At 40.6% G+C, this 25,521-nt stretch overlaps 1 protein-coding gene across 1 annotated transcript in view; it reads right to left on the reverse strand.

Annotated features, from left to right (window-relative positions):
• Positions 1-25,521, reverse strand: part of VWA3B (von Willebrand factor A domain containing 3B) — a 347,179-nt gene that overhangs the window by 265,184 nt on the left and 56,474 nt on the right. Inside the window, exons 7-8 of the mRNA XM_073589743.1 lie at positions 18,869-18,966; positions 14,002-14,112 (exon numbers count right to left, since the gene is read on the reverse strand). Coding sequence (XP_073445844.1) covers positions 14,002-14,112; positions 18,869-18,966 — 209 coding nt within the window. The remainder of the gene's footprint in view (positions 1-14,001; positions 14,113-18,868; positions 18,967-25,521) is intronic.

The following is a 25,521-nucleotide window of genomic DNA, read 5'->3' on the forward strand; positions in this document are numbered from 1 at the left end:
AACAAAAACTGGGATGACTGATAGACTCAAAAGGGTCACATCCATCAGTCGTCACTCATAACAAGCAGGCAAAAGAAAATTGCTCATTTAATCCTTTTGGCTCCAGGGACTCCATTCTGAATATCCACTCACATTCTCTCCTCAGGATCATCTTATCTATATTCCCCCCTCTTGGATTAATATTCACAACCTCTATTATGTTAAATTTAATTTCACCAGGATCCCCCCTATGGCACAACCTCATATGTTTCGCGAGTGGGGTCTCCCTTTGGTTCCTAAAATCACCATATTGTCTAGAATTAGGGGTCCCCTTATTATCGGGTAGTGGATAACCCTAGTGGCTGCAGGGTACATCAGGACCCCTAGGGACAGCCATCGTTGAGCGGGGGCGCCACAACGTCCCCCCTAGGGTGCCAACCTCCGCGGCCAGGCAGGTAAAAGCTCAGGGTATCGAATAGGGATTCCTAGTTGTTCCCTTATTGGGGTTTTTGTTTGAACACTTTTTGGTTTGATTTTTGTCATTTTTTGTTTTTGGTGCATAACCAATTTCTTGGTTATTTTTAAATTTAATAAAGTATCATTTTAGGAGATATTCTTTATGATTATACTTTAGACCCTCTTTAGACCCTTGTGCATTATATAGAGATTGTCAAGATTCGAATTTGGGATGGTCGGTTTTCTTCTGGGCCCTATAAATTCAGATTTGTGGCTGGAAGATGCAAACCAGGCATTTAAGATAGGGGGTACACCAGAAAATAGTACTGGTCCTCTGGCTCTTAAGAATCTGTTTAATGAAGTGTATGGGGGGGTATAAAGACTTTCTAAAATCCTGGTGGGAGATAAGGACCCTAGAGAACTATCTGAAAAATTGGATAGTCCCAAGAGGCCTGAGGATTAATATCAATCCCTCCCCTAGAATTGCCTCACCTGATCTTATGAATGCGTGGATAAAGGAGTCGATCGAATTGTCAATGAGATTTATGCAGATCCTGTTGGCTGAGGAAAAGAAAGTACTCGAGAAATCTACTAATGAATTAAACAAACTGATTGAAAGAGTCCTTAAGTTCAAAGGAGATCCTGACTTCAACAGGAGAGAGGGGTTATTACAAACCTCGGTCGAGAAATATCAGGCCCTTTTGAAAGAGCGAAAACATCTTCAGTTCCACAGAGATCTAAAAGATTTTAGTGAGAATCAGGTATTTAGTTATCAAAAAGAGAGGCAATCAGAAGCCTCCTCCTCAGATATAGACACTTCTGATACAGAAAGGGCAGAGGTACCATTGAGCATTGGACATCAGTACAGGGAAACCTTACCCAAACAAAGATGGCAATGGGGGAGGGGGAGATCGGGAAAGAGGGGAAAAGGGCCATACAGGGGAGGTACAAGAACACAGTCTGCTTTTTTGGCACCCAATATGGCATCTGGGTCAACTCAACCCTCTGTTCCTACTTCCTCCTCTTCCTCTTTTTTGGAGCAAGGTGCGAGGATGGGTTATCAACTAAGAACCCGGTACAATCATTGAGGGGACAGATTTTGAACCTCTCCTCGCATACCCTGACTAGTGATGAATATATTGTCCTAGCCAGAGGGTTGAACTTTGTGCCAACGAATAAGTTTAACTGTTTTGAGTGGGTTAAGGATCTGAATCTGTTTTGTAGAAAATTAAAGTGGAGAAAATTCTTTAGACACAATAGTCGAGAGGCATGTCGACAACAAGGCCTCAGTGAGGAAGATATAGAGGGGTATGAAGCGCTTCTTGGTCTCTTGAGGGAAAATGATAGAGCCCCTATTGCCGGTAAGGGTCCTTTTACCTCTTTGAGGAATAAAAGTGATAAAATGCCACCTCCAGGTGATATGGGGAATATTGATATCTTTGCCCTACTGGTAGAGAGGGCTCTAAAGAAATTGATACAACCAGAGTGGGAAAGTGAAGATAATTTAGCAGTAAATGAGCGATCAGCTCTGGAGGCCCTTAAAAAGAATGACCAAATAGTGGTGAAACCCTCTGATAAAGGAAGTAACTTGGTGATTTTAAACCATATCGAATATCGGACTATGTGCAATGTGATACTACAAGATGATTCCACCTATGAGGTACTGATGGGTAACCCCATGAATGTGTATAAGGAGGACCTTCGCTCACTTCTTGATTCGGCCCTAATGGATGGCTTGGTCTCGAAAGTGGAATTTGAATTTCTCTTCCCTAAATTTCCATTGACAGCCACCTTCTATGCGTTACCAAAGATACATAAAGGTCTGCATCCATTAAAGGGGAGACCCATTGTATCAGGTGTGGACTCTTTAACACAAAATTGTGGCCTATATATTGACCAGATTCTGCGCCCCTTTGTGGTTTTTCTCCCTTCATATTTGAGGGATACATCAGACCTATTGTTGAAATTACAGGGGGTACATCTTGAGGAGAATGCGTGGCTGGCTTCTATTGATATAGAAGCATTATATAGCAATATACCTCATAAAGCAGGGATTAGAGGTGTGGAATATTTTCTGAGTCAAAGGTCAGTGACATGCAGAGGTCATAATGATTTTTGGGCATCTCTGCTGCGGTTCACACTTACTCATAATGCGTTTTCTTTTGATGGGAAGTTCTACCACCAGCTCAGGGGCACTGCGATGGGGTGTCCCTGTGCCCCGTCGTATGCAAATCTGTTCCTGGGCTGGTGGGAGGAGTCTATCGTGTTTGGGGGAGAGGAGAAATGGTGGCACAGTCTGGTGCCTATGTGGTACAGATTCATAGACGATGTTTTCGTGATATGGACGGGGTTGGAAGATCAATTTACAGAGTTTGTGAGAGAATTAAATCAGAATGACGTGGGTCTCAGGTTTACTTCTGAGATCCATGGATCCAAGATACCATTTTTGGACAGTAAAATTAAAAAAGATAAAATGGGAGGGGTCTCCACAAGTATCTATCGTAAGCCAACCAGCACGGACAGTCTATTGCACTGGCAGAGCCACCACCCGGTTCCACTCAAGAGAGGCATTCCGAAGGGACAGTTCCTTCGATTGAGAAGGAATTGTTCCAGAAATGACCTCTTTCAGAGACAGGCTGGGGACATGTTCTGTCGCTTCCAGGAGAAGGGATATCCAAGACACATCTTCGATACCGCTTATGATTTTGCAAATAAATCAAACAGACAGCAACTATTGCAGAAACGTATAGCGGAGGATTCGGAGGAACAAATAAGGATCATTGGGACATTTGATACCAGACACCAGGAGGTCAGAAGGGTTTTATCTAGACATTGGGATGTTCTTAGATCGGACCCTGATCTCAAGAATGTACTAGGGGAGCGCCCCAACATAACCTTTAGGAAGGGCAAATCCATTAAGGATATTCTAGTACACAGCAAGTATAGAAGACCAGTGAATAGTGGGACATGGCTGGACCGGAAACCCCGTGGCTTCTTTAAATGTGGAGACTGTAGTTTTTGCAAGTTCATGAGACCTGGGAAGTCCTTCTGCAGTTCAAGTACAGGGAAGTCTTTTTACCAGAGGGATTTCTCGAACTGTAAAACCACAGGGGTTGTCTATATGGCCACCTTAGCTACCTAATCTAAACTTCAAAAAGTCCTCAAATCTTAACTTCAATTGAACATCAACCTGATTTAAAGGACTGTTCAGACAGGCATATACTCAGTCTGCGTGCCGTCGTTATGGAAGATAGAATACGGAGAGTATAAGAAACAATGCAAGTCAATGTAGTAGATCACATGAACCTTTTTACACATGATCTGCATGTAAAAATCACAGCATGCGATACCGGATCAGAATCACCCATTATAAGTCAATGGGTGCGGAAAAAACGAGTAACATACAGGTTACTATCCACATGGCAGTTTTGCTTGTTTTTTTAAATCTACTGTAATTAATAATGTAGAAAACTATATTTTGCCTTTTTTATTTTTTAAATTGTTGATGTAAAAGGGAATGTCATACGGATGTCACATGGATGTAAAAATACAGACATAATGATGACAATACAGATGAAAGATCATGTTTTTTTCAGAATGAAAAATGGACTATTTTGCTTACTCTTATTTAAACCTGGCCCAGGGGCTTTTTTCCTAAGGTAACAAAGAACCATCACCAATTTTGAGAATGAAGAGGAAGGCATATTATAGAGTGATAGCATATCCTAGTATATACTATCACTTTATGAGATGGGGATACCTATCAAAGTTTTATTCTATGTTTTAACACCTTAGTTACCACCCACTGTTTTTTGACTGCGGGGAGAATAGGTAGCGAGTCTGCAGCTACAGTATATCTTTGGCCATTCTAGAATTAAAGCTCCTCCAGTCTAACGAGCAGGTAGGGTGTTTAGCTATCAGAATTATCCATGGACCCTTAGAGAAAGACAGTTTATAACTACTTCTGTCCTCTCTTTTTAATCCTACGACATGCCCAGTTAGGCCTATGTAGTTATATACAACTGTACCAATCACATGATCTGGCATAGCCACTGAGTCTCAGTAGACACTGAATAGCTCTGTGAAAAACTGCACATTTATAAAATATGTATTCTTGTTCATACTTTGCCTAAAAACAAAATAAAACTACATTTATTAGGTAGTAATAACCTGAATAATTAATTTGAAAGGTTATTGTGTGTCAAATATAAAGAATATAAAATATACAACAAAAAATTATGGCAAAATAGCATTTCCTATATTTGTGCCACAAAATATTACAATGGCATGTAAAAGTTTGGGCATCCCTGGTCAAAATTACTGTTGTTGTGAACAGTTAAGAAAGTTGAAGATTAAATGACCTCTAAAAGGCCTAAAGTTAAAGATGACACATTTCCTTTGTATTCTAGCCAAAAAAAAATTGTAAGTTTTACCTTTTAAAATTTAGAAAAAGGAAAATGGACCAATGCAAAAGTTTGGGCACCCTTGGAGATTTGTGTGCTCATATATCTTTGACCACAGGTTCAGATCTTAATTAGACTATTTAGGGTTATGGCTTGTTTACTGTCATCGTTAGGAAAGGCCAATGTCACAACTCCACAGGGGGTCGTTAAGCGGATGGCACAACACACACTCAATGGGATGGTAAAGGGGAGAGGAAGGCCTTAACAATAAAGAATGAGGGATGGGACATCTCCTGAGCTCCAACCTGAGCCGGTCCCTGCACTCCCCTAACGCCCTAAGCAGGTCCTTCCCCCCCGCAGCCGTCCCTCGCTGTCACCTCACACTGCCCTGGCTAGTACACTGGCAGGCAAGGGCACTAGTCTCACCACTCCAGATGGTACAAACAGAGGGGGTAGTGACAAGCACGAGACAGACAAGGTAAAAACACAAAACTTAGCTCAAGGCACTGAACTCCAGAAGTAGCTGATACAGCAATTACACCAGAGAGCTGCACACTCCAGGGCTGGTCTACAGAAAATAACTCTATCACCAACAGTCAGCTAAAGCATCAGGTGGCTATTTAAAGGATGGTGGGAGTAGTCACCACCCACATTAGCTGACCTAGCAACTCAGCAGCTACAGCAAACTGCCAGCAAGGGAAACTGACATTAACTCCTGCTGGCCTGAAAGGAAAAAAAAGCTACATTTAAATTATAGTGGAACCAGAGCTGCCAAAAATCCAAAAATGGATTGTGACAGCCAGGTAATGCAAGATTCCCAGCTTTATAAAACCCACACTCCTTGTGCCAAAAACAGCAGCCATGGGTTCTTCTAAGCAGCTGCCTAGAATTCTGAAAACAAAATGTTGGAGACACACAAAGCAAGAAAAGGCTACAAGAAGATAGCAATATGTTTTAAATTTGCCCTTTCCTCAGTTTGAAATGTAAATTAACAAATAGCAGTTAACAGGAACAGTGGAGGTCAAGATAAGGTCTGGAAGACAAAGTAAAATTTATGTGAGAGCTGCTAGTAGGATTACTAGAGAGGCAAACCAGAACCCCCACTTGACTGAAAAAGACCTTTTGAAAGATTTAGGAGACTCTGAAGTTGCTTGTGGTGCATTGCTTTACTTTTCATAGGCACTGCACAAATATGGCTTTCATGAAAGAGTCATCAGAGGAAAACCCCTACTGCACCATCACCATAAAACTCAGAGTCAGAAGTATGTAAAAGAACATCAAGCTTGATGTATTTTGGAAACAAGTCCTGTGGACCAATGAGGTTAAAATAGAACTCTTTGGAAACAATGATCAAAGGTATGTGTTGAGGAAAAAGGGCACTGAATTTCAGGAAAAGAACATTTCACCAACCAGTAAGCATGGGGGTGGATCAATCATGCGGCTGGTTTGCAGCCAATAGCACAGGGAACATTTCACAGGTAGAGGGAAGAATGGATTCAATTTCAGCAAATTATTGATGCAAACATAACACGATGTGTAAAAAAAGCTGAAGTTGAATAGAGGATAGCTTCTACAAAAGGATAATGATCCTAAATACACACCAGAATCCACAATAGGCTACCTAAAAAGTTGCAAGCTGAAGTTTTTACAATGGCCCTCACAGTCCCCTGAGCTGACCATAATTGAAAATCTGTGGCTAGACCTCAAAATAGCAGAGCATGAAAGACGACCCAGGAATCTGGAAGAACTGGAAGAATCTTCCAAGGATGAAAATCAAACGAGAATTGAAAGACTCTTGTGTGGCTACAAAAAGCGTTTACAAGCTATGATACTTTCAAAAGTACTACTAAAAGTGCTACTAACCAAGCAGAATGCCCAAACTTTTGCATCTGTTCAATCTCCTTTTTATAATTTTTAAAATGAAAAATATATATATATTTTGCCTAAAATACAATGGAAATGTGTCATCTTTAACTTTAGCCCTTCTAGAGATCATTTCATTTTCAACTTGCTTAACTGTTCACAATAACAGTAATTTTAACCTTGGGTGCCCAAATTGTTACATGCCACTGCATATAGACTACACAATAAGTTTGATGTACCTACAAACAAAAAATAATTAAATTTCATCCAGCAGAAAACATAGACCAAACAGCCAAAATATGAATGAGTTTCCCCATTGGAATGTGGATATAATTCAGCAAGGCGTAATGATCGCGGTCGCAGAGGTCGCAGTCACAGAGGTTGTGACCAGGCCCATGTGGGTGAGGGGCCCACTGAGACCAGAGCAAACTTCAACTGGATGTGCGTCCTTAGACACACATTCAGCTGAAGTGTATTGCAGCGCAGGGGATCCGCCGAGCCTGTGCGCTGTAATACATGCTGCTGGCTAATGAGATCGCAGCTGCTGACATCATCGTGCATGTGACTGGGGGCGCATGACAGTGATGTCATTCTCTCTTGTCGCTTGCAAACTGTAGTCAGCTGCTTACTCCAGAAGAGTAAGTGGAATGTCGGGGGAGCAGAAGGAAAGTGAATAGAATCATTCATTTTTTAATGCATTAACCCCTTACCTACAATGGACGTAATATTCCGTCCATGTGACCCTGGACCTAATTACCATGGACGGATCGCGGCCGGGTGCCAGCTGATTATCACAGCTGACACCCGGCACAATGTGTCAGGGGCGGTTACGGACCGCCCCGACACGTTAACCCCTTGCACACCGCGATCAAACACGATCGCGGTGTACCGGGGGTTAAAGGGAAGCATCGGCAGGGAGGGGGCTCCCTCCGTGCTTCCCTGAGCCCCCCACGGCAGTGCAATGTGCAGCGCTGCTGCGTGGGTTTCCTTTCCTGCAGGTCCCTGGATCCAATATGGCGGCGGGGACCTACGGGGGCCTGCAGGAAGCTGGCTTCCTCAGTGCCTGCAAAGCGCAGGCATGAGGAAGCCTTCTGGACTGCCTGTGACAGATCGCTGATCTGTCACAGTGATCTGTGATGTGACAGATCAGCGATCTGTCACAGGACAGTTATGTCCCCCCTGGGACATTGTAATAAAGTAAAAAAAAAAAAAAAGTGTAAAAATAATTTTTTAAAAATCGCTAAATAAATTAAAAAAAAAAAAAATTATTCCCCAATAAATTCATTTTTTGGAAATAAAAAAACAAAAAAACAATAAAAGTACACATATTTGGTATCGCCGCGTCCGTAACGACCCGCCCTATAAAACTGTCTCAATAGTTAACCCCTTAAGCGAACCCCTTAAAAAATAAAAAACGAAGCAAAAGATAATGATTTATTATCATACCGCCGAACAAAAAGTGCAATAACGCGCGATCAAAAAGACGCCTATAAATATCCATGGTACCGCTGAAAACGTCAGCTTGTCCCGCAAAAAACGAGCCACCATACAGCGTCATCCGCAAAAAAATAAAAAAGTTATAGCTCACAGAATAAAGTGATGCAAAAATAATTATTTTTTATATAAAATTGTTTTCATAGCATAAAAGCGCCAAAACATAAAAATACGACCTAAATGAGGTATCGCTGTAACCGTACTGACCCGAAGAATAAAACCGCCTTATAAATTTTACCGCACCCGGAACGGCGTAAACGCACCACCCAAAAGGAATTCATGAAACGCTGGTTTTTGTAAATTCTGCGTCCCAAAAAACAAAATAAAAAGCGATCAAAAAATGTCACGTGCCCGAAAATGGTACCAATAAAAACGTCAACTCGTCCCGCAAAAAATAAGACCTCACATGACTCGATGGGTCAAAATATGGAAAAATTATAGCTCTCAATATGTGGTGATGCAAAAACTATTTTTACAATAAAAAGTGTCTTTTAGCGTGTGACAGCTGCCAAACATAAAAACCGCCGTAAATAGTAAATCAAACCCCCCGTTATCACCCCCTTAGTTAGGGAAAAATAATAAAATTAAAAGAAAATGTATTTATTTCCATTTTCGCATTAGGGCTAGGGATAGGGTTAGGGCTAAGGTTAGGGTTAGGGCTAGGATTAGGGGTGTGTTGGGGTTAGGGTTGGAGTTAGAATTAGGGGTTTCCACTGTTTGGGCACATCAGGTGCTCTCCAAATGCAACATGGCGTCTGATCTCAATTCCGGCCAATTCTGCGTTGAAAAAGTCAAATGGTGCTCCTTCCAAACTCTGCCATGCGCCCAAACAGTGTTTTACCCCCACATATGGGGTATCAGCCTACTCAGGACAAACTGCAAAACAACTTTTGGGGTCCAATTTCTCCTGTTACCCTTAGGAAAATAAAAAACTGGGGGCAAAAATATCATTTTTGTGGAAAAAAATGATTTTTTTATTTTCATGCCCGGGCATTATAAACTTCTGTGAAGCCCTTGGGGGTTCAAAGTGCTCACCACACATCTAAATAAGTTCCTTAGGGGATCTAGTTTCCAAAATGGGGTCACTTGTGGGGGGTTTTCACTGTTTAGGTACATCAGGGGCTCTCCAAAAGCAACATGACACCCGCAGACCATTCCATGAAAGTCTGCATTCCAAGACGTCACTACTTCCCTTCCGAGCCCCGACATGTGCCCATACAGTAGTTTTCTCCCACATATGGGGTGTCAGCGTACTCAGGACAAATTGGACAACAACTTTTGGGGTCCAATTTTTCCTGGTACCATTGGGAAAATAAAAAAGTTGGTGACTAAAAGATCATGTTTGTGGAAAAAATACGATTTTTTTATTTTCACGCCCAGACATTATAAACTTCTGTGAAGCACTGGGGGGTTCAAAGTTCTCACCACACATCTAGATAAGTTCCTTGGGGGGTCTAGTTTCCAAAATGGTGTCATTTGTGGGGGGTTTCCACTGTTTTGGTACATCAGGGGTTTTCCAAATGCGACATGGTGTCCGATCTCAATTCCAGCCAAAAACGTCAAATGGCGCTGCTTCCCTTCCGAGCTCTGCCATGCGCCCAAATAGTGGTTTACCCCCAGATGTGGGGTATCAGCGTACTCAGGACAAATTGCACAATAACTTTTAGGGTCCTGTTACCCTTGTTAAAATGAAAATTGGGGGTGAAAAGATCATTTTTGTGGAAAAAATATGATTTTTTAATTGTACCGCTGTACGTTATAAACTTCTGTGAAGCCCTTGTGGGTTCAAAGTTCTCACCACACATCTAGATAAGTTCCTTGGGGGGTCTAGTTTCCAAAATGGTGTCATTTGTGGGGGGTTTCCACTGTTTTGGTACATCAGGGGTTTTCCAATCGCGACATGGTGTCCGATCTCAATTCCAGCCAAAAACGTCAAATGGCGCTTCTTCCCTTCCGAGCTCTGCCTTGCACCCAAATAGTGGTTTACCCCAACATGTGGGGTATCAGCGTACTCAGGACAAATTGCACAATAACTTTTAGGGTCCTGTTACCCTTGGTAAAATGAAAATTGGGGGTGAAAAGATCATTTTTGTGGAAAAAATATGATTTCTTAATTGTACCGCTGTACGTTATAAACTTCTGTGAAGCCCTTGTAGGTTCAAAGTTCTCACCACATATCTAGATAAGTTCCTTGGGGGGTCTAGTTTCCAAAATGGGGTCACTTGTGGGGGGTTTCCACTGTTTAGGCACATCAGGGGCTCTCCAAACGCGACTTGGCGTCCGATCTGAATTCCAGCCACTTTTGCATTGAAAAAGTCAAGCGGCGCTCCTTTCCTTCTGAGCTCTGCCATGCGCCGAAACAGTGATTCCCCCCCACATATCGGGTATCAGCGTACTCAAAACAAATTGCACAATAACTTTTGCAGTCCAATTTCTCCTGTTACCCTTGGTAAAATAAAAAAATTGAACCTGAAGTATCTTTTTTGTGAAAAAAAGTTAAATGTTAATTTTTTTTAAAATATTCAAAAAATTCCTGTGACGCACCTAAAGGGTTAATAAACTTCTTGCATGTGGTTTTGAGCACCTTAAGGGTTGCAGTTTTTAGAATGGTGTCACTTTTGGGTATTTTCTATCATATACTCCCCGCAAAGTGGCTTCAAATGTGATGTGGTCCGTAAAAATAAAATGGTGTTGCAAAAATGAGAAATCGCTGGTCAATTTTTAACCCTTATAACGTCCTGACAAAAAAAAATTTTGGTTCCAAAATTGTGCTGATGTAAAGTAAACATGTGGGAAATGTTACTTATCAAGTTTTTTGTGTGCCATATCTCTGTGATTTAAGGGCATAAAAACTCAAATTTGGAATATTGCAAAATTTTAAAAATTTTCGCCAAATTTCCGTTTTTTTCACAAATAAACGCAAGTTATTTGAATGAAATTTTAACACTAACATGAAGTACAATATGTCACGAGAAAACAATGTCAGGATCACCAGGGTCCATGGAAGCGTTTCAGAGTTATTACCTCATAAAGGGACAGTGGTCAGAATTGTAAAAATTGGCCCGGGAGTTAACGTGCAAACCACCCTTGGTAGTGAAGGGGTTAAAGAACAGCGGAAGAACGGGTGACATATACTAGGATGGGGGAACATATATGCCAGGATAGGAGATATATATACCAAGATGGGGGATATACTGTATATACCAGGATGAGGCCCAGGATAAGGGACATATATGATATGATGGGGCTCAGGATAAGGGACATTTATACCAGGATGGGGAACATATATACCAGGATATATGAATCTTTACACCAAAACTTTTTGTCCACTCATGGTTAGTGGTTGGGTGAAGACATTTATTGTCAAGCTACTGTGTTTTCTCTTTATAAATCATAATGACAACCAAAAACATCCAATTGACCCTGATTAAAAGTTTACATACCCTGGTGATTTTGGCCTGATAACATGCACAGAAGTTGACACAAATGGGTTTGAATGGCTACTAAAGGTAACATCCTCACCTGTAACCTGTGACAAATGCCAGGAAAATTGTTTGGGATGCAAAGAAATACACACAAATAACATCAGCTGAAATACTGGACCCTCTTAAATCTAGCGGTATGGCTGTTTCAAGATGCACAATAAGGAGGCACTTGAAGAAAATAGGGCTGCATGGTCGAGTCGCCAGAAGAAAGCTATTACTGCACAAATGCCAGAAAGTATCTTGCCTACAATATGCAAAAAAACACAGAGACAAGCCTCAAAACTTTTGGAACAAGGTAATTTGGAGTGATGAGACCAAAATTGAACTATTTGACCACAACCATAAGTGTGACTTTTGGAAATTAGTCAACAAGGCCTATGGTGAAAGGAACAGCATTCCTACTCTAAAGTAGAGTAAGTCGACCTGTCATTGGCTACAGCAGAACAAAGTGAAGGTTTTGGAGTGGCCATCTGAGTCTCCTGACCTCAATATCATTGAGCCACTCTGGGGAGATGTGAAGCGCGCAGTTCATGCTAAATAGCCTAGGACTTTACAGGAACTGGGGGCTTTTTGCCAAGAAGAGTGGCCAGCTTTACCATCTGAGAAAATAAAGAACCTCATCCACAACTACCACAAAAGACTTCAAGCTGTCATTGATGTTAGAGGGAACAATACACAATATTAAGAAAAGGATTATGTGAACTTTTGATCAGGGTCATTTGACTTTCTTCTGGCGACTCGACAATGCAGCCCATTTTTCTTCAAGTGCCTCCTTATTGTGCATCTTGAAACAGCCACACTGCTAGTTTTCAGAGGGTCCAGTACTTCAGCTCATGTTTTTCTTTGCATCCCGAACAATTTTCCTGGCATTTGTCACTTGTCACAGGTGAGGATATTTCCTTTAGCAGCCATTCAAACCCATTTATGTCAAGTTCTGTGCATGTTATTAGGCCAAAATCACCAGGGTATGTAAACTTTTGATCAGGGCAATTTGGATGTTTGGCTTGTCATTATGATTTAAAAAGAGAAAACACAATAGTTTGACAATAAATGGCTTCACCCAACCACTAACCATGAGTGGATGAAAAGTTTTGGTGTTATCATTCATATTCTCTGAAAAAAGGCCAAGAAAGCAAAAATTCTGCTGGGGTATGTAAACTTTTGAGCAAAACTGTATATGCCAGAAGGGGAGATATATATACCAGGATGGGGCCAAGGATAAGGGACATAAATACCAGGATGGGGAACATATACAATGTACAAGGATAAGGGACATAAATACCAGGATGGGCAACATATATACAAGGATAAGGGACATAAATACCAGGGTGGGGAACATATATACCAGGATAAGGGACATATATGCCAGGATAGGGGATATATATAACAGGATGGGGCTCAGGAATAAATGGTGCTATAATAATAATAATAATAATAATAATAATAATAATATATACCAGGAAGGGGGATATATATGCCTGGATGGTGCTCTGGATAAGGGACATATATACCAGGATGAGGAAGATATATACCAGGATGTGGGATATATACCAGGTTAAGGGGCATGATAGATAGATAGATAGATAGATAGATAGATAGATAGATAGATAGATAGATAGATAGATAGATAGATAGATAGATAGATAAGGGATGTATATATGCCAATATGGAGATCAGGCTTTTATGCCAGGATGGGGAACATATATTCCAGGATAAGGGAGATATGCACCAGGATGGAGGATACAGTATATATACCGGGATGGGGATCTGCATAAGGGACATGTATCCCAGGATGGGGAATATATATACCAGGATGGGCCCAGAATGGGGAACATACAGTATATACAAGGATATGGAACATGTATTCCAGGATGGGGAACATATATAACAGATGGAGGTCATATATACCAGCATGGGGCAAGGATGAGGGACATATATACTAGGATGGACATCATATATAACAGGATGGGGCCAGGATAAGGGACATATATAAAATGATGGAGAACATAAATACCATGTAGACGCCCAGGTTGGAAGACATAAGTACATAATGGGGGAAGGGGGGGAACTTGTATGTCCTTATATGATTTAGAACGATACAAATTTTGGATCAGGGCCCTATGGACTCTATTTAAGCCACTGATATCCAGTAACACAAATATGTTGCTAGTACTTGTATAGCCAAGACATACAGCTTTTTATCCTTTTGTAAAAATGATTGTACCTTTTATAAAATAGTTCGCAAAAAAATATTGCATGGTTGACTCAACAACTGACTGTCCTATGCAATGTGATACAACCAAGTACATTTACAATATTACCATCTTCTGAGTTGTAGAAAGTCTTCCATATGTCTTGCAGTTGGTTTAGATTCTCCTGAGCTTTGATTAGTTCAGTCCTGATTAAAAGCTCATCCTTCTTCAGGTCAAGTTCTGGAATTAATATATTTCATAATTTATTTATAATGAAAGTGCGTGCAAAACATCAGAATTAAATAAGCATAACCTCTATATACATTTTCACCTATACTCACTAAGGTCTCATGCAGAGAGATTGTGCATTCTGGCCAGAGCATGCAAATAAAGCCCATTGTGTGGCGTATTGTGTAACGGTTCTAAGTGATATTCTTATACTATCTGAAATAAGGTGTGCAATGTTTTTGGATCTTTTGTTTCATAGAATCATAGAATCATAGAATCATAGAATCATAGAATCGTAGAGTTGGAAGGGACCTCCTGGGCCATCTGGTCCAACCCCCTGCTCAAAGCAGGATTCGCTAAATCATCCCAGTCAGATGTCTGTCCAGCCTCTGTTTGAAGACTTCCATTGAAGGAGAACTCACCACTTCTCGTGGCAGCCTGTTCCACTCATTGATCACTCTAACTGTCAAAAAGTTTTTTCTAATATCTAATCTGTGTCTCCTCCCATTCAGTTTCATCCCATTGCTTCTAGTCTTTCCTTGTGCAAATGAGAATAAAGTTGATCCTTCTACAATGTGACAGCCCTTTAGATATTTGTAGACAGCTATTAAGTCTCCTCTCAGTCTTCTCTTTTGCAAACTAAACATTCCCAAATCCTGCAACCTTTCCTCATAAGACAGGGTTTGCAGACCGGTCACCATTCTGGTCGCTCTTTTCTGAACTTGCTCCAGTTTGTTGATGTCTTTTTTAAAATGTGGTGCCCAAAACTGGACACAATATTCCAGATGAGGTCTGACCAAAGAGGAGTAGAGGGAAATAATGACTTCACGTGATCTAGACTGTATGCTTCTGTTAATACATCCTAGAATTGCATTTGCCTTTTTTGCTGCTGCATCACACTGTTGACTCATATTCAGTCTGTGATCTATTAGTATACCCAAGTCTTTTTCACATGTGCTGTCACTTAGCCCTATTCCTCCCATTCTATATATGCTTTTTCCATTTTTATTGCCCAGATGTAGTACTTTGCATTTCTCCCTGTTAAAAACCATTCTGTTAGTTGCTGCCCACTTCTCCAGTTTATTTAAATCTTTTTGAATCCTCTCTCTCTCTTCTCTAGTATTAGCTATCCCTCCTAGCTTTGTGTCATCAGCAAATTTAATCAGTTTACCCTCAATTCCTTCATCTAAATCGTTGATAAAGATGTTGAACAATACAGGGCCCAGGACAGAGCCCTGTGGTACCCCACTTGAGACATTCTTCCAACTGGATGTGCAGCCATTTACGACCACTCTTTGGGTCCGATCACTAAGCCAGTTATGAATCCACCTAACAGTTGCCTTGTCCATTCCATACTTACTCATTTTTTCAATAAGGATTGTATGAGAGACTTTGTCAAATGCTTTGCTGAAGTCAAGATATACTATATCTACAGCATTTCCTTGATCCACCCAATCAGTGATACCGTCATAGAAGGAAATTAAGTTAGTCTGACATGACTTATTAGTTACAAACCCGTGCTGACTCTGTTTAATCACTTCATTCTTATCCAGGTATTGACATACATGTTGTTTAATAATTTGTTCAAAGATCTTTCCTGGTATAGAAGTCTGACTCACCGGCCTATAGTTACCTGGGTCCACCTTCTTCCCCTTTTTGAAGATAGGAACAACATTTGCTCTTCTCCAGTCTTCTGGCACTTCTCCTGTTCTCCAAGAATTTTCAAAGATTATAGAGAGGGGTTCAAAAATTTCTTCTGCTATCTCCTTCAGTACTCTGGGGTGTAATTCATCTGGACCTGGAGACTTGAATTCATTTAGGCTAGCTAAGTGTTTCCTCACTATCTTTCTGTTTATAGATATCCTGGATTCTTCTATTCCCTTAATAGGACAGTGAATAACAGTTGATTGTACATTTCCTTTCTGAGAGAAAACAGATGCAAAATAGGAATTTAAAAGTTCAGCCTTCTCAACATCCTGTCTTACCATTTCATCATTTTCATCCTGTAAAAATCCTATAGCATCTTTGACTTTTCTTTTACTTTTGACATATCCCCAAAATCCTTTATTATTGCTTTTGACATCTCTTGCAAGCCTCAATTCATTTTCAGCTTTAGATAATCTGATTTGTGCCCTGCAGGTTCTGCAGACAGCATTATATTCTTCTTTAGATATGCCTCCCTCTTTCCATTTTATAAACATTTTTTTCTTCCTTTTTAGCATGTGCTTAAGTTCTGTGTTCATCCATCCTGGTTTCCTTAACTGCTTCCTATTCTTCCCTCTTTTCGGAATTGTTAACAACTGTGCTTTGAGAATTTCATTTTTCAAGATTTCCCATCCTTCCTGGACATTTTTGTCTTTAAGGATATCCAGCCATTGGATCCCTCCAATTCTCTTTCTGAATCCCTTAAAATCTGCCTTTCTGAAATCTAACCTTGACGTCTGAGTCTTCACAGGTCTTCCGCCTCTAGTTATCCAAAATTCTAAAATAGCATGGTCGCTACCTCCTAGGGTCCCAGCCACTTTTACCTCCTCAACCATTTCCTCCCTGTTTATAAGGATTAGATCCAAGGTAGCAGTTCCCCTTGTTTTCTCCCTTACCTTTTGGAAGATAAAGTTGTCAGCAAGAGAGGATAAGAATTTCCTTGACCTGTTAGTTTTGCCTGAGAGAGATTCCCAACAAATGTCTGGATAGTTGAAATCTCCCATGACAACTATGTCATATTTTTTGGAGAACTTGGCCATTTGATGCATAAAGAGTTCATCCATAGCTTCAGCTTGCACAGGCGGCCTGTAGTAAATGCCTACAATGGTGTCCTTTCCATTGTTCTGTCCTTGTATTCTTACCCAAACAGTTTCCACAGAACTCCCAGTCTCTGAAGCTTCAATCTCTGTGCAGATATACGCGTTTCTAACATACAATGCGACACCCCCTCCTCGTTTATCAAGTCTGTTTCTTGCAAATAAGTTGTATCCTTCTAGTCTTGTATTCCAATCATGTGTATTGTCCCACCAAGTTTCAGTGATTCCAATGACATCATATTTCTTTTCCTGTGTTAGTAGTTCCAATTCTCCTTGTTTGTTGCCCATGCTTTGTGCATTAGTATAGAAACATTTTAGTTTGTGATTGGTTTCTCTTTCTCCAATATTTTTATTAATTAGATTCTTTCGTCCTTGTTCTTCCTTTCCACTTCTAATAGCAGAGTTCTCAATAGCATTTGTCAGGTGTATGGCTTTTTCTGGTCTTTTGCTTCCCTTCCCATGTTGTTCTAGTTTAAAGCTCTCCTTACAAGTGTAGCAAGGCGACTTCCAAATACATGCTTACCAGTCTTCGTAAGGTGCACCCCATCTCTAGCAAGTAGTCCATCGTATAAGTAGTTCACTCCGTGATCCAGAAATCCAAATCGTTGCTGACGGCACCATCGACGTAGCCAGTTGTTCACCTGCAGAATCTTATTCCACCTCCTTGTTCCATGGCCATCCACTGGGAGGATGGAAGAGAAGACCACCTGCGCTCCCAGTTCTTTCACTTTCTTGCCTAAGTCTTCAAAGTCTCTGCAGATGGTTTCCAGGTCGTTTCTTGCAGTGTCATTTGTCCCCACATGTAGTAGCAGGAATGGGTAGTCATCTGTAGGTCTGAAGAGTCCTGATATCCTGTCAGACACATCTTTAATTTTTGCACCTGGAAGACAACACATTTCTCTTGAAGTTATATCCGGTCTGCAGATAGCGGCCTCAGTTCCTCTCAACAGGGAATCCCCCATGACCACCACTCTCCGTTTCTTCTTCACAACATTTTTCTTTCTCCATCCAGGAGGACTCTGAAGGCGTACAAGGTTGCTGCTTGTTGGCAAAGTCTTATCCTGATGTATTTCTTCATTGTTTTCCTGCGTGAGAGCCTGGTACTGGTTTCTGAGCAGTATGGGTGCTGACTGCCTCCTGATCCTCCTGCTTCTCTGGGTCACATGTCTCCATTCCTCTGTTTCTTCAGGTGCACTTCGAATTTCTTCTCTTTCTGTAACATGAAGAGATAATTCTGCTCTGTCCAAGAACTCTTCACCTTCCTTAATGATCTTCAACGTAGCTAACCTCTCTTCGAGATTTTGCAACTTTTCCTCCAACAGGGACACAAGCTTGCATTTGTGGCATGTGAAGTTTGGCTTTTCCACTGGTAAGTCTGTGAACATGTAGCAAGAAATGCAGCTCACCAAATGGCTCCTGGCCTCTTCCATCTTGAGATTTCTTAAAAACGATGAAAGATGAGCCCAGATTTGCGCGCCGATAGGCGCGCGGTTTTTCCGATTTCCTCTTTTCAGCTGCAACGGCCAAAACCCAGTGATCGTTGAGCTCGCGGAGACTCTTCACTTATCCCAGAAGGCACTGGGAATATGCAAATGATCTCCTCAAGACTCTTCCCCTGGTTTTCCGATTTCCTCTTTTCAGCTGCAACGGCCAAAACCCAGTGATCGTTGAGCTCGCGGAGACTCTTCACTTATCCCAGAAGGCACTGGGAATATGCAAATGATCTCCTCAAGACTCTTCCCCTGGTTTTCCGATTTCCTCTTTTCAGCTGCAACGGCCAAAACCCAGTGATCGTTGAGCTCGCGGAGACTCTTCACTTATCCCAGAAGGCACTGGGAATATGCAAATGATCTCCTCAAGACTCTTCCCCTGGTTTCACACCATGATGATATAAATAGCCCCGTAAGGATCCTTGTTTTACTTCCCTTCCAAATGTTTTAAGTACGTATAATCAATCTAAACTTTACCTGCGAGAACTTTTGATACTTCAGGCATATCTGGATATCCATTGGACTGCTTTGTCTTCTTTTCATGCTCTTTACTTTTCTCTAAATATACATGGAACCTGTAGAAAATATTAAATTAGAAGCAAAAGACGGGTTAATCTAGACATCCTGTGGGCAACAACTGTCAGGCCACGTTCAGACAGGCATGTATCACTATCCATATACAGACCGCAATGCCCAGACTGACTGAGGGTCTCCCGATCTTCACTTCCAGCCTCATGGTCACATATTAAATTGTAAGGTCCGTAGACAGCGGACAGTTTGAGCATTGTAGTCCATATACAAACCGTGAAATATGATTGTTTGAATTCAGCCTAAAAAATTCACTATCTGTTAGAGCTTTTCTTAACTATTGACTGTGGCTTCCATATTTATTAATTGTTCACTGGTTATAACTACATATTGTAATGTGCCATGAACTGTTTGTGTATTGATCATTTACCTTCTTTCTTTGGCACAAAAAGCATCTGGTTTGAACAAAGAAAATGTAAATGCACTCATTTTATTGGGACAACTTAGAGGGATTGTGCACTGAATATATCCTTTTAAATGGATCCAAAGTTACATAAAGGTAAAAAAAAAGAATATTCACCTCCCAGAATATTGCGTTCTTAGCACTGTGTCTCCTGATAGTCTCATTATCACAATATCAGTAGGGGGCATTGCGGCCACTGATTACATTTCACACAATCAATGAAGTCTTTCAAAAAGGGATCATTTTGCAGTGGACGAACTCTTTAAAAGGTTCCACTTAAAAGCAAAAGAGGGCACGCCACTTTAGACTTGGATTACACAGGATTTTTGTACTAAGACCTTTCTTTATAGAGTAATGAAAACTTGAACAAGCTTTTTTTTTCAAAGCTAAATTTCCAAACTAATTTCAATGTTGTAATCTATGGAGAAAAAAAGTAGCAGCTCCTTTTTTCAAACTTTCAAAAATTCCAGCAGATAGCAAATTTAAAAAAAATCTCTAGTAACTCACTTAAGTGAATTTAAGAGGATTTTCAAGCTACTGATTGCTTTGTGATTCCCCATCAATTTTTTCCACTGACCAATAAAAACTCTAGGTGTAGCCGTAGCATTAGAACCCATTCATTAGGGTGGTATCGCTTCTTTAAAGCACAATGAAGAATACAATGCAAAAATAACCAAAATACAAAAACACATACTGCAGCTGTGGTCTGTTGATGAAAATACACCACAAAAATAGTGCAAGATCGATGGAGGTGCAGAGAGTAAAACTCCCACTAATCTGATATTGCTCACCAATCCTCAGGATGGATCCTCAATTTTAACGAAGTGAAAGCCCCTAAATATAGCATCTATAGACAGCACAATTTATTTGAGATCTCTAAAATGTATCCAATAAATAGTCAAACACATAAATAACCTGGGGTGTATGAAAATGCATGATGTAAACCCATTTACCATTGTTCACCTAAGAGCGATTACAAAGGGCTTCTTTGATAATGCTCCTTTTGAAAGAATTTAAGCAGCCAACAGAAGCCCCCAGATGGGCTATCTCATCTACAAATAAAAGCCAAAAGGGCCCACATGCCAGCACTATCTTTGTTACAGGCTAAGGCTATGTTCACATATCCAGTAATGATCCGTTGGAAGAACAGATACAACAGCAATCCGTTGGGAAAAAAGTTGTGCAGACACAACTTTTTAGTCCGTTTTTAAAAAACTGATCTCTGCTGGATCTGATTTTTAATCACTACAAAAATACCTCTATAACAATGAATAGAATACCATCAACAATTCATAAATCACAATGTCAACCCTGGAAATGTGAAAAAACTGGGCTCTAGACCAAATGGTATTAAAAAGATATATTTTTATTTATCAAAACATTAAAAATATATATGGCAAGAGAGATGTACATATCAACAAAAGGGATGAGAATTACCCATGAGGTTTCTCACAACCATCAACATCAAGGATATTAACATTACAAAGTTGTAAATAAATACCGCTTCAAAAACTGTGTCTTATAAAAACACCTACATGCATGGAATACAAAAACACTATATTGGTGTATTTTGAGAAAAATTGCCCAGAACAGGAATGTAAATTAATCACTCCAATAAATATCATTGTTATAACATGCTAAAATAACCGCTATATATATGAGTGCCTAAACTGTGGCAAAACCTATATAAATGCTGTCTCAATGGCAGTTATATCCTATGGCGATATAAAATGTCGCATAGCAAAGGAATATGTGCCCAAAATGACTGCATATGCACACAATGTCAAACTCAAAGCATCGTGCTAAAGACTGGCGGTATAGCAATAATCACGGAGCAATAGTAAATATAATCATGTAGAATGAAGCAACCGTACCATGTGATTGATGTGGAGTCCCCCGGGCGTCCCTCCGCCCCGACGCGCGTTTCACTTTTGCTTCAACGGGAGCAATTGCTCCGTGATTATTGCTATACCGCCAGTCTTTAGCACGATGCTTTGAGTTTGACATTGTCTGCATATGCAGTCATTTTGGGCACATATTCCTTTGCTATGCGGCATTTTATATCGCCATAGGATGTAACTGCCATTGAGACAGCATTTATATAGGTTTTGCCACAGTTTAGGCACTCATATATATAGCGGTTATTTTAGCATGTTATAACAATGATATTTATTGGAGTGATTAATTTACATTCCTGTTCTGGGCAATTTTTCTCATAAAATACACCAATATAGTGTTTTTGTATTCCATGCAAGTAGGTGTTTTTATAAGACACAGTTTTTGAAGCGGTATTTATTTACAACTTTGTAATGTTAATATCCTTGATGTTGATGGTTGTGAGAAACCTCATGGGTAATTCACATCCCTTTTGTTGATATGTACATCTCTCTTGCCATATATATTTTTAATGTTTTGATAAATAAAAATATATCTTTTTAATACCATTTGGTCTAGAGCCCGGTTTTTTCACATTTCCAGGGTTGACATTGTGATTTATGGATCTGATTTTTACATGGAAGTCTATAGAAAATGGATAAGTTAAAAAGCCATCTGTTTTTCTTTCATCTGTAAGTCTAAAGGCCCCATCACACACAGCGATCTCGCTAGCGAGATCGCTGATTTTGTGACGCCACAGTGATCTCGCCAGCGAGATCGCTGTGTGTGACAGGGATCAGCGACCGCCCCCCCTGCCGGGTATCGCTGATCATGCTCGATCGGCCTGGGCCATTTTTCGATCGCTGGTCTCCCGCTGGCCAGCACGCATCGCGTGTGGCAGCGAGAGACCAGTGATCAGCTACACTGGTTTCTAATGTTAACATCGGGTATCCAGGAGCCGCGGCTCCTGGATACCCGATGTTTACATTAGATACCAGCGTCGCTGGTCCTGATCGCTGGAGGGGCTGTCTAGTGACAGCTCACCAGCGATCAGCCTAACGGTGTCCCAGCGATCCCATCATGTCAGATCGTTGGTGGGATCGCTGGGACATCGTTATGTGTAACGGGGCCTTAAGTCTAAGCCTATGCTCACATGTCCAGTAAACATCCGTTAGAAGGGATCCAGCAACAATCTGTTGGCGAAAAAGTTGTGCTGACACAAATTTTTAGTTTGTTTTTCAAAAACGTATTTCAACAGGATCCATTTTTTTAACATTGAAGTCGATGGTAAACAAATCCATTCAATAGACATCAATTTAGTTCCATTTGAAACTGATCCAGTAAGCAAAAAATGGATCCCTTTCAAATGAAAGAAAAAATGCTGGCTATTTAATGGATCAGTATTCCATAGACTTCAAATTTACAGAAAGGATTCAGTTGAAATCAGATTTTTTTTAGCCAGACAAAAAAGTTGTGTCTGCACAACTTTTTTGCTAACCCCTTCATGACCAAACCTATTTTGACCTTAATGATCAGGCCATTTTTTGCAATTCTGACCAGTGTCCCTTTATGAGGTAATAACTCTGGAACGCTTCAACGCATCCTAGCGATTCTGAGATTGTTTTTTCCTGACATATTGGGCTTCATGTTAGTAGTAAATTTAGGTCGATAATTTTTGTGTTTATTTGTGAAAAAATCAGAAATTTGGCAAAAATTTTGAAAACTTCGCAATTTTCAAATTTTTAATTTTTATTCTGTTAAACCAGAGAGTTATGTGACACAAAATAGTTACTAAATAACATTTCCCACATGTCTACTTTACATCAGCACAATTTTGGAAACAAAATTTTTTTCGTTAGGAAGTTATAAGGATTAAAAGTTGACCAGCGATTTCTCATTTTTACAACAAAATTTACAAAACCATTTTTTTTAGGGACCACCTTACATTTGAAGTCACTTTGAGGGGTCTATATGGCAGAAAATACTCAAAAGTGACACCATTTTAAAAACTGCACCCCTCAGGCTACTCAAAACTACATTTAAGAAGATTATTAACCCTTCAGGTGCTTCACAGGAACTAAAGCAACGTGGAAAGAAAAAATGGACATTTTAATTTTTCCAACAAAAATTTTCTTTTAGCATCAATTTTTTCATTTTTACATGGGCAACAGGATAAAATGGATCCTAAAATTTGTTTGGCAATTTCTCCTGAGTACCCCGATACCTCATATGTGGTCATAAACCACTGTTTGGGTGCACGGCAGGGTCCGAAGGGAAGGAGCGCTATTTAACTTTTTGAATAGAAAATTAGCTCCAATCGTTATCAGATACTATGTTGCGTTTGGAGAGCCCCTGTGTGCCTAAACAGTGAAACCCCCCCACAAGTGACACCATTTTGGAAATTAGACCCCTTATGGAACTTATCTAGATGTGTAGTGAGCACTTTGAACCCCCAAGTGCTTCACAAAAGTTTACAATGCACTGAAAATATAAAATCATTTTTTTCCTCAAAAATGATTTTTTAGCACACTATTTTTTATTTTCACATGGCTAACGGGAGAAATTGGACCACAAAAGTTGTTGTCCAGATTGTCCTGAGTACGCTGGTACCCCATATGTGGGGGGAACCACTGTTTGGGCGCACGCCAGGGCTCAGAAGGGAAGGAGCGCCATTTGACTTTTTGAAATGAAAATTGGCTCTAATCGTTAGCGGACACCATGTCGTGTTTGGAGAGCCCCTGTGTGCCTAAACATTGGAGCTCCCCCACAAATGACCCCATTTTGGAAACTAGATCCCCTAAGAAACTTATCTAGATGCATAGTGAGCACTTTGAACCCCCAGGTGCTTCACAGAAGTTTATAACGCAGAGCCGTGAAAATAATAAATCATTTTTTTTCGTAAAAAAAATTTGGACCCCAAAAGTTGTTGTCCAGTTTGTCCCGAGTACACTGGTACCCCATATGTGGGGGGCACCACTGTTTGGAAACACGTCAGGGCTCAGAAGTGAAGTAGTGACATTATGAAATGCTGACTATGATGGAATGGTCTGCGGGTGTCATTTTACATTTGCAGAGCCCCTGATGTACCTAAACTGTGGAAACCACCCACAAGTGACCCCATTTTGGAAACAAGACCCCCCAAGGAACTTATCTAGATGTGTGGTGAGCACTTTGAACCCCCAAGTGCTTCACAGAAGTTTATAACGCAAAGCTGTGAAAAAAAAATCTTTTTTTTCCATCAAAAAATAATTTTTTAGCTTGCAATTTTCTATTTTCACAAGGGTAACAGGAGAAATTGGACCCCAAATGTTGTTGTCCAGTTTGTCCTGAGTACGCTGGTACCCAATATGTTGGGGGGACCATTGTTTGGGCACACGTCAGGGCTCGGAAAGGAAGAAGTGACGTTTTGAAATGCAGACTTTGATGGAATGGTCTGCGGTCGTCGTTACGTTTGCAGAGCTCCTGATGTGCCTAAACAGTAGAAACCCTCCACAAGTGACCCCATTTTGGAAACTAGACCCCCCCAAGGAACTTATCTAGATGTATGGTGAGCACTCTGAACCCCCAAGTGCTTCACAGATGTTTATAACACAGAGACTTGAAAATAAAAAAAATTATTTCTTTTCCACAAAAATGATTTTTGAGCCCCCAATTTTTTTTATTTCCCCAAGGGTAACAGAAGAAATTAGACCCCCAAAGTTATTGTGCAATTTTTCCTGAGTATGCTGATACCCCATATGTTAGGGTAAACCACTGTTTGGGCACACGTCGGGGCTTGGAAGGGAGGGAGCACCGTTTGACTTTTTGAACGCAAAATTGGCTGGAATCAATGGTGGCACCACGTCACATTTGGAGACCCCCTGATGTGCCTAAACAGTGGAAACCCCTCATTTCTAACTCCAACCCTAACCCCAACACACCCCTAGCCCCAACACATCCCTAACCCTAATCCCAACCCTAACCATAACCCTAACCACAAGCCTAACCCTAATCCCAACCCTAACCCTAATCTTAACCCTAATTCCAACCCTACCCCTAATTCCAACCCTAAACCTAATTCTAACCCAAACCCTAATTCCAACCCTAACCCTAATTCCACTCTAACCCTAACCCTAATTCGAACCCTAATTCCAACCCTAACCCTAACCCTAATTCCAACCCTAACCCTAATTCCACTCTATCCCCAACTCCAACCCTAATTCCAACCCTAACCCTAATGGAAAAATAAAAATAAAAATATTTTCTTTATTTTATTATATGTGCC

This window comes from Dendrobates tinctorius, unplaced genomic scaffold (genome assembly GCF_039654945.1).
Source record: "Dendrobates tinctorius isolate UK_male_01 unplaced genomic scaffold, ASM3965494v1 ptg000112l, whole genome shotgun sequence".
NCBI classification, from domain to species: domain Eukaryota; kingdom Metazoa; phylum Chordata; class Amphibia; order Anura; family Dendrobatidae; genus Dendrobates; species Dendrobates tinctorius.